Source organism: Chelonoidis abingdonii, chromosome 2, assembly GCF_003597395.2.
Source record: "Chelonoidis abingdonii isolate Lonesome George chromosome 2, CheloAbing_2.0, whole genome shotgun sequence".
NCBI lineage: Eukaryota > Metazoa > Chordata > Testudines > Testudinidae > Chelonoidis > Chelonoidis abingdonii.
This window is the reverse complement of record NC_133770.1, coordinates 32,991,990-33,002,033: the sequence shown is the minus strand read 5'-3', so window position 1 is coordinate 33,002,033 and position 10,044 is coordinate 32,991,990. Positions and strand designations below refer to the sequence as shown.

Sequence of the window (10,044 nt, the reverse complement as noted above, 5' to 3'; positions counted from 1 at the left end):
CCAGATGACAAAATTCATGCTTGCTCTCGTTTCCTTCTCTTTCTACCAATGAGAACAGATCTTTTTAAATTTTCAAAAGCAAAACAATATTCCTCCAACTATTATAAAGACCATTTTGATAGCTCTTAATTATACTGTAGATACTTGTTAGAGCTGCAGAATTATGAAAATCTAAATCAGGCACAATCACAGAGCAATACTTTTATCTGGAGGAAGTGGTCTACACTCACATAGCTTGTAGATATTAGAGAGGATTATTTTTTAAAGAGACTTCTTTATGCAGTGCTCACAGTTCACTATCTTTTTATTTGGAATTGTACTCACTATGGGAGTCCTCAAAACATTGATTATATATTTTAGACACTAGCAGAAGATTTTGACCGAAGAAAAAACATCTATATTTTCTTTCTTTATATATTTATAATTTGAGTGAAGTAAACCTGAATTCTCATAACTTTGAACTAGAAAGCTTTAAACATTAGAAGAGAGCTTTCCCATAACTTGTAACAGATCCTCTTCAAAACGACAAAACCCCGTCCAACGCTGAGTAAACTAAACAGTAATACACTTAAAAAAAACCCTTTAAATCTAGCTTGTGGGTTTACTATCTTACTTTCCTTGTATGCAACTGTAAAAAGGGAATTATTTTTCACAGCTGACAGTGGGTATGCTGAGCCTAGGAAGCATATAGCTCAAGAGACGTGATAGCGTGCTTGAACTGTGCCTGATAAATGTGACTCATCTGAATGTTGCACAGAAAGAGAGAGAGAGAGGATGAGTTTAATTGGTTCTGACTATAGAAGTCAGATCTCAGTTTTCTCTAGAGATGTGCATTGCAGGAAACACTTCCTGAACCTGGATCTTTTATAAAAGGCCTAATTTAATCATGCCTCAAGATCATTTTATAATGCAAAAATGTAGGACACTATTAGGAGATTTAATTATAATATTTTGTAACTAGTAAAAATTATGAAATGTTCATTATTAGAGGCCACAGAGTGAATTATTTGGGAGAAAAATATTATGCAATGGCAAAACACAAAAGCAAAATGGATCCTTTTTTTTTTTAAAAAAAAAAAAGCTTGAAAACAGACAATTTATGAATAAATTATACTATTATGCTCAAAATGAAAACATAGGAGAAAAATGCATTAAATAAAGTAAGTCTATTTACAAAGAAGACTTGGAAACAAATTCTTCTTAGGCGACAGGTGACAAGAGTTCAGTGGTTAAAATATTTTCTTGCTCAGTGGATAACGTTAAACCTTTCAAAGTGCAAACAATTAGATACAATTAGCAGTCCTTGCTCAACAAAGCCCATAGAACTGCAAACTAAGGAGCTTATATTATCCTCCCATTCTAGTGTTAAACTGGAAACATAGTTCATGGTTGATATAATTGGTATAGAAACAGTATGAAATTTGTCCTGTACTCTTTTATCCAGCTACAGATTGCAGATAGATACACTAAGCGCTTCAGGCTTCTAATGTTTTCAATCTCTCAACTCACATAAAGACCTAACTTATCAAAAAGAAATAAAAGGGGAAAAAATCCATTCAGTGTTGAAATAGACAGACTGCCACCTGGACTGTTTCCTAACATTAAGAAAATCCCATTGGTAAAATTTAATACCAGATTTTTGTGCTGTACTAATATATCACTATCAGAAATTCTGAGTCCTATATGTGTTGTTAACCAGCCACCTTAATATGCTTTATAAGAAACTCAAACAATTCAATAATTAATCCAGTTTCCTGGAGGAACTCAGATGGCCATTGTCTGTTTCAGGTTTTAGAGCAGCCATAAATATATTGGTACTATGGTAAGCGGAGCTTTACATCACTTTAAAAAGAAGTAAAGAAAAATAACTGTCCTGGAATACACTGTGTGTAGTTCAACATATACATTATTTTTACTAACACGGCGAGGTTTAAAAAATGCCACACATTTAACCCTTTTACAGTGGATATTTTTTTCTTGATATAAAGACCTGGGAAATTCTGCCCTTGACAGGCATTAGAATACTTACCTGTGCAGAAATGGTACTTTGTCTCCTGGTGTGCTGGTATCCCAACCATTTATCAGATTAGCAGTCTCACAAGGTAAAAATAAAATGGTGCTTGAATTTAACAGAATGCAATCAATTTACAAAGCATGGGCTTTGGTTTGGTCTAGTCAGAAGAGATAAGAAAAGTGGACTGGAAGAGCATCATGTAAAATAACACAGGAAATAAAGACTTTTCTTCCCTATAATTTTTTTTTCATTCTCTCCAACTACACATATTGAAAAATCAAAATACAGATTAAAATGAAGGCATCTCTGGAAAAAAACAAAACAAAACTTTTTTCTGCTTTATAGTTTACTGCAGTGATGCAATTCATCTTATTTTAATATGCCTAACTGAAATGGTCTTCTGGAGACTGCTATATTTAAAATATCTTCTCACAAACTTTGATTAACTTGACAGAAAATATGGCAGATGACTTTTAATGGCAGGAAGGTGGATTTATTGGCAACAATGTCAGGGTTGCACTTAGCAAGAAATTGGCAGATAGTAGAAAATGATTTGGATGGGATCCAGACTCCAACAGATGCAAGAGCTAAGGATTGTAAAAGGATTTATTTTAATAGATAGATAGGGTAGAAAATATTTACTTTAGTTAAAAATAATAAGTGCTTTAAATTAAAACATGTAGAAACTAACTTACAGTGAAAACAGACTGCACTGCTCCTGACATGTGGTCAGATATGCTCCCCAAAGAGAAACACATTACCTTTAGCCCTAATCAGGTCATTTATTGCTTCTAGCTTATTGCTTTCCTTGATCAGTTATATATTGAAGGAGTCATATTAAAGGTGAAGCAGAGTAACACTATTTAACATACAGTAAAAGGTACTTCATTTTTATCCTAATTGGCTTAAATGACATTCAGAGCATTCATTATTCCTGAACTGTGACAGGATGGGCAGCTTAAGAGTCAGAAATTGCAGAAAAAGTACAGAACAGTCAGTGGCAGCACAAGCAATTGTACACCAACTGTGCCTTGGAAAGACCACTGTTCAGGCCTTGTTTTTACGGACTAGGGTGGCTTTTTGCCAAAAATTTCTCACTGTTGCGGTTCCACCAGTTGTAACCATGGCAGTTTTGCCAACTCTTGTGGTTTTATTGCCAAATGTTGTGATGCTTAATATTTTTAACCACCCCAGGTCATAAAACATCAGAATATCTACTTTCATTTAAAAAAAAGATTCTAGCTCTCATGGTTGCAAAGAAAAGCTGAATGCTTAAAAACCAGAAAGCAAATAAAAGAGAACCCAAACTTCTTGTTATTAAAAAACTGTCTCATGTTTTTGAGGGGGCCTGACTCATGATTTTTGAGCAATTGGGGCTGCCACTACTGCAAAAGTGGGAGTGCTAATGTAGACAAAGTTCCAGCTAATATCAGCATTTAAACCACCATTTCATATAGATCTGGTGGTAACTGCAGAATTAGATTTGGCGCTTAAAACATCACATGCTGCAATGGAGCCCTGACTCTACTAGAACTGCCACTACTGGAGCTCAGTTGGTGGTAATAACTTTGGATATTTTTACCAAGAAGCCTAGCATGGCCCATCCCCTAGTGCAAGTAGCTTACATACCTATTCGGGCCTACACTAAAACCGCAAACAAGGGAGCCATTCGTGATGTTCGCTTTGCTGAGGCAGACATTTGATATTTAATAACTAAATATTTCATGTAGGCCACAGAACAGGCAATGGGCCCTGTTTTAAAATTCTGTCAGAGTGGATCTGAACTGCTGCATTGTACCCTCACATCTAGATTTCTGAGACAGCTCTAGAGAAATTTAGGATTGTACAGTCCAGCCTGCTTTGAAGGCACACAAAAATTACAGGATCCTAGCTAATTACTATACCTCCCTCAGTCATAGCTATAGTTCATTTGTGACTCCTCAACTCATGTTTCCAACTATTTCTCGCTATTTTACTTCCAGGAGTCTTTGAAGGAGCTATTCCAATAATTTGCTACACATAAAAGTAACATTTTCACTTGACAGCAAGAACTAAAAGGTATTTTTCTCAATAAGGGTAAAAATTATAGTTCTCAAAAACCTGTACCAATATTAAAGGCTAGACTGTGTGAAGTGGGAAGGTTTAGTTGGAAGGTGCAGAGAACCTCCACCTCTACAGTCTCAGGACTGTGTACAATAGAACTAGCACCATTTATGCTAATCTTCACTCCGACTACTTTATTTCCATGTTTCTTCTCCTATCAGCAATTTTGCACCTTTGACTCAGCTCTTTGGAGCAATAACCATCTCTTCCTATATGTTTTTCTAGCATTAGCACAGTGACTCCCTAATCTGGATTCACTGTTACCACAATACAAATATAAATCAACACTCACATAAGAGAAAAACTAAGGGAGATCTACATTCTGTGTTGTGCTACCAGAAGACTTAAATCTAGCACCAGATATGGAACTATTAGCTGAACACTGATCATGTGACTGAGGTGTGTGTATCTGGAAACCCCATGCACAGCCAAAACTGCAGAGTGACATGCCAGCCAGCAGTATTTGGTTTGATTTCCACTGCCCTGTTCATGCAGGGTAGATCACTCACATGTCCCACACAGTTGAATTTTGTCCCAAGTAGTGTAGACCTGGAAATATTTACTACAAATTGATGTGTTATTTTGACTATTTATTTTTAAAATAGTGACAAGTAATTTATAGCAACTGAAGCAATTTTTAATCTGTCATCCCAGTATAAACCTGGAGTATCTCCAAGGTAACTTCATGATAATTTCTCTAGATTAACCCAAGGTAAGAAAAATCACAATCACAACCCATTATTTCCAGCAAAAGCCAAGTGACAACACCCACCTGGAAAAGTTGGCCAGAAAAGTAAATGTGCATAGTCAGCCTCTTTCATGCTAAAGTAAACAGCGCTACACTATATCAATTTTCAGAGACTGAAGTCTAAACTAATAAAATTTTTGAAAACAAATATCAGCAAACTATTAGCAGCTTACTTAAATTTCTGAAAATTTTCTTAGTTTAACCACCAAAACCTTGCAATTTATACTTTGGAACCTAGCAGAAGAGTCAGCCATACACAGGCAGTCACATCCTAAGGCCTCAATCCTGCATTGCTCTATGCAGGCAGATACTCATGTAGAGTCTCACTGAATACTACGTGTCTCTATGCAGATGTGTGTGTGTGTAGGGCAGTGGGGTTTGCCCATGAAGACCAGCTTGCAGGATCAGGCCCCATTCATTATTACTAATCAAGAAAAAATGAGAACAGTTTAAGAAACAGAGGGGAAACCCCCAAACTGTGATGAATCAGCTGCAAAACTGTGCATTAAAATGAGATCAACCTTTGCCACACTTTTTAAGACCATCATATATAATTTTCTTTAAGAGATCACAATTTTTCTTGTGTCATATTCAGTGCCCAGACATTTTCACACTTCAGAGCTATAAGGAATTTGACAAGTAAACCCATTAAAGTTATAGCATTTTAATCTTTATGTTTGATAAACCAAAGTTGTACAGGTCTGATAATGGTAAATTCAACATTAGTTGAATTTATAGTTATAAATGTCCTTCCAAAACAAATGTATATATAAGTGGACGTATTATAGAAATATAATAAACTAGATGGTTGGGCATAGATAAACCAGAGTCTCAAACATCAGCACCATCTGCATAAAGTTAAAACTTAAATCTGCTCTCCTAAATTCCTGTTCATCCTTCTTATGACACTTTTTCCAAAAGCGCAGTGAATGGTAGATAAAATAAGTATCTAACAAGGCACGACAGTAGCTCTGATGGAGCTAAAACAGCAGAGATCTAAATTCTAATAAATAAATGAAGTTTAGCAATTATTGCCAAAAATCATGTCAAGCAGGCCACAGGAAACTGTAGTGGTGCAGCTGGAGAAGGGCAAGATTCTGCAAGCCAGGGAAGGCAATGGAACTCATCCAGCTTTGATTATTTACGACGTGCTGATGAAGGAACAATCTTCCATATGAGGAACAGCTTTAAAGTTGAACAGTGAAGCTGAAACAGTTTTAGAAAGGAAGAAAACAAACTAAAAACAGAGTACCAAAAACTACAGCTACAAAAACAATGACATTCATTTCAATAATTTTAAAAATCGTTTATGTGCAAAAACAGATGTTAGCTTGTCCAACTTTGAGGTAAACAGCAAACTGTATTCGTGACAATCACTTTGTTTAGCAGTAAATATGCTCTATTTAATGGTGTTGTAAATAGGTTTCCACATGTTGCTTCCGAATATTATCATACTGGGTACAAATTCAAAGCAAAAGCACATGTAAAGCAAAGTATATATCTGTAATTAATACTGAACTATTTTCAAATACCCAATACTTTGTATTTCCTTGCACAGGCTATCATAATCATAAAAACCTGAAATTTATAAAATATGTCTCAACCTTTTTGTTTTAGTGTCTGATTATAAGCACTCAAGAGGACACTGAGAAGTAGCTTAGAACCATGGTCTCATCTGCCTTTAAACTGATGAAATATGAGGATCTTTTATGCCTCTCTGGCTTTTACTCAGTGTCAAGGGGCTGAATGAAGAGGGAGTGAGGATCTCATGGCTTGTGAAGAATTCTAATTCTTACTTTAAAAGAAAAATCACCACAGATACTAATTTTATTATATAAATAAATATAATAAAATTATTATCTGTGGTTATTTTTCTTTTAAAGTAAGAATATATTATTAGTGTTTGTAATTGTTTGGTTGACAAGAAAAAAGGGTAAATGTGTGTGCTTGCCCTTCCATCTTGCTGGCTCTGTTGGAGCAGCATTTTATCAAATATTTTCTTCTGGTTTTTCCAAGAACTGCTCTCACATCACTGATGCTACTCCTGAACACAAGGAAGAGAACAATAAGGCTGCATCTATATAAGCTCCTTTAAAAATACATTAGAAGGAAAGAGGATTTGGGAGGGGGGGATTAGTATTTGCAATAAAAAAAAAACCATGAGCAGAACAGAAAGGAAGATTTTTTTATTTGCAAGGTTTTGGCTAGATCTTAAAACAAAGGGAGGACAAAAAAATTAAAACCCATGTCCTTTTAAACATGACATGGTTGTAACATCTTTAAATTATTATTTAATGAAAACAGAAAGTGAGTGTTACACAATTTCCTTTCATGTGTTTTAACTATATAACTAGAGGAGGGATTATTCTTATATTCTAGAATTTAATCTCAAAGACACCAGTCTAAACAGTTTGAATTTGAAAATTAGCAAAGGCTAATTCAAAAGTATCCTTCTCAATGAAAACATGCTAATTCAGGAAAGAACACTTCTTAGTGTAAATACACTGTACTAAATGAAAGGTACTCCTTGTTTAAAAAGAAACACTCAACTTTAAAAGTATTCCTTTCTACATGTTCTACACACGTTTACTTCACCTATTCAGTAAGAGTACATGTGAAAGGTACAATATGGATACACATGTTAGCATCAGAGTACGAACAGTTTTTATATCTCCAGGCAGTAGAGATTTACAAGTCATCAAAACAACTGACCAGAACATAAAATAAAGTATTTCAGAACTAGTTTGGCATATGAAAATAGTCTTTCTGACAAAAGTAAAAGTAATGAAACAACCAAGTATTTGAATCCATGGGAATTTGGAGGGAAGTTGTCAAATTCTACAGGGACTTTTCCCCTTCCTCAAACAACTGCAGTTTCTGTGAGATTTTTCCTTTTTGTTTTCTATTTTATTTGGCTTCAGTCTCATACTTAAACACCAAACAGAATAAGGAATGTCATTCTAAGTTATCGGCTTATCAGACTTTTACTGATATTACAGAAAACAGAAAAATCGTGTAATATCTTCCAGGATCTCACTATGAGAATCCAACACTTTTTAGGCCCTATCTTCCTATGTTCCCATAACCAGGCTAAAGTCTTGGACTTTTCAGAGTTTTAGCAAGTTATGTGCCTACCTCAGACTTTCTCTGGATAATTCTTCCATGACTGCACTACCACAGGTACAGCTTGACAGATGGTAGAAATGGAGGAAGCAATAGGGTAAAAGGAGCACCACCACTTTCATCACTGTGTCATCTTACCTCCTTCGAGCACTGTTAGACAACACAGCGGTGAGTATCTACACCATCTACATTAGTGTCCCCCAAAAAGTCTAGGTGCAGACAAGGTTTTAGCTCATAGTAGCATAACTTTTAGGCAGTGTCTACATTTGCTGGCCAAACAATATGGGAACCCTACTTGGTCACAACAGACTTTAAACAAGGCTTATAACCTTGACTCAAAGAGCCAGCAGTGAGAAGGTTATCTTTACAATCAGAATATCTAACTTTTTTTTTTTTTTTTTTTTTTAAAGAAAGCTTAAATTCTGAAGACTTCTAGAGAAATCCATAGGAACTCCTTGGAGTTCATTAATAATTTTTCTTGTGGTTTTCTATTGTCCCAATGTACAACTGTGCTCCATATTTATAAGCATAAAAAAGCATGTACATTAAATCTTAACATGCATCCAGAGAACTGAATGCATATATACATTTCCCATAAAATCTGGAGGCACTGTTAAGAGTGAAAATTATATTTTCAATCTGGTTTGTCATTCTGTACAAGAACATTTGTACACCATTACTTTACAAAGGGCAACATTAATGTCTCTGAGTACAGCATAATATAATATCAGTTCCTCCCTTTTTCTTCTTAATTTCAATCTCTAACATTCTGCACACTTGTTTCTGTGAAGGTCCTTGTGCATCAATATTAAGTATGGCATTATATAACAGGTTTGTGTGTATTATATATTATACATATGAAAAGGCCTATGGTGAGAATTAAGAGTTTTGTATTCAGCAAACAAACCTAAACTACATGTAAAACCACTGCAACTGATCATCAAAAAGAGAATGAGTGCATTAATTGTAAATTTTTATGACACTGAAAATCAGACACAAATAAATCAGTAACCTTGGAAATGGAATACTTTTCTAGCTGAATTTTGCCACTGCTTCATTTTTCAGCGTTATTAGAAAGTTCAATAACTCCCTCTTTGGAGAATGAATTAAAAATAGTCCAAAGAACAGAGGGGTCTTCACAATTATGATGATTCTGCCAATGACTGAAAAGCCCCTCTTTTCTTCCAAATACCTGCTTGCATAAAATGCAGTTGTAATCAGCTTTACACCAAATTTGAATTTTTTTATTTTGTGTGGCACAGCCAAAATTTTGCAACTCCTTTCCTGGTTCACTGTTACTTGATGGAATAACCTCACTTTTGGTTAAAGTATCAAAATTATTTTGATGAAGATATATTTGCCTTTTCAGTTTTGGAAAAGCATAAAACTCTTCCTCACAAGTGCCACGTTTGACTGGATTTCGTCTCTCTTTGCGCTGCTTCCAGAAATGAGCTGCATGTTTGATCAGTTCTTCCTGAGCTCCCTTGCCTCCCTGTAAAATTCCTTCTTTTATTCTTCCTGGGAGCTCCTCGCCATGAAAACACAACAAATGAAACTTCATCTCAGCAAAAGACTGTGCAGTAAACTGGCATCTCCCACATTTGATCTGTAATTTGACTTCTGCTTGACTCTGAAATAAATCTTCAAAATTGCATTTATTTCCCCTAAAACAGGAAGAAAAAAAGGAACATGTATGCTACTTCAATACTAGCCATGTTTGGAATTAGAACGGAAATGTCTAATCTTCTAAATTTTAAGAAGTGGAAAAGGCGGAGGAATTTATGGAACACTATATTTACTTTATTAAAATCAGGCATTTTTACTGCAATTAATAAAATATCTGGTTATAAGGACTGAGAAGAAAAATAAAGTGATAAAATAGTAGGCAGTATGGGGTGAACAAAACAAATTATATGAAATTATACAAAAACTGAAGCTATCAGGAAAATAATTATCTCCAAAATCAGGTTTTGTAAAACTTTTACCAACTCCTAGATGAATTTAAATGAAATGTTAAAACACAACAAAAACCATATCCCGGCATATTTTGGCAATC

General features: G+C 34.9%; 1 protein-coding gene across 9 annotated transcripts in view; it reads right to left on the bottom strand.

Annotated features, from left to right (window-relative positions):
• Positions 1 to 6,156: 6,156 nt before the first annotated feature.
• The window catches only part of ZNF438 (zinc finger protein 438), a 90,299-nt gene continuing 86,411 nt past the window's right edge, over positions 6,157 to 10,044 (bottom strand). For all 9 annotated transcript variants that reach the window (XM_075062248.1, XM_075062247.1, XM_075062244.1 and 6 more), the window contains one exon: positions 6,157 to 9,652. In XM_075062248.1, coding sequence (XP_074918349.1) covers positions 9,043 to 9,652 — 610 coding nt within the window. In that variant the 3' untranslated portion in view covers positions 6,157 to 9,042. The remainder of the gene's footprint in view (positions 9,653 to 10,044) is intronic.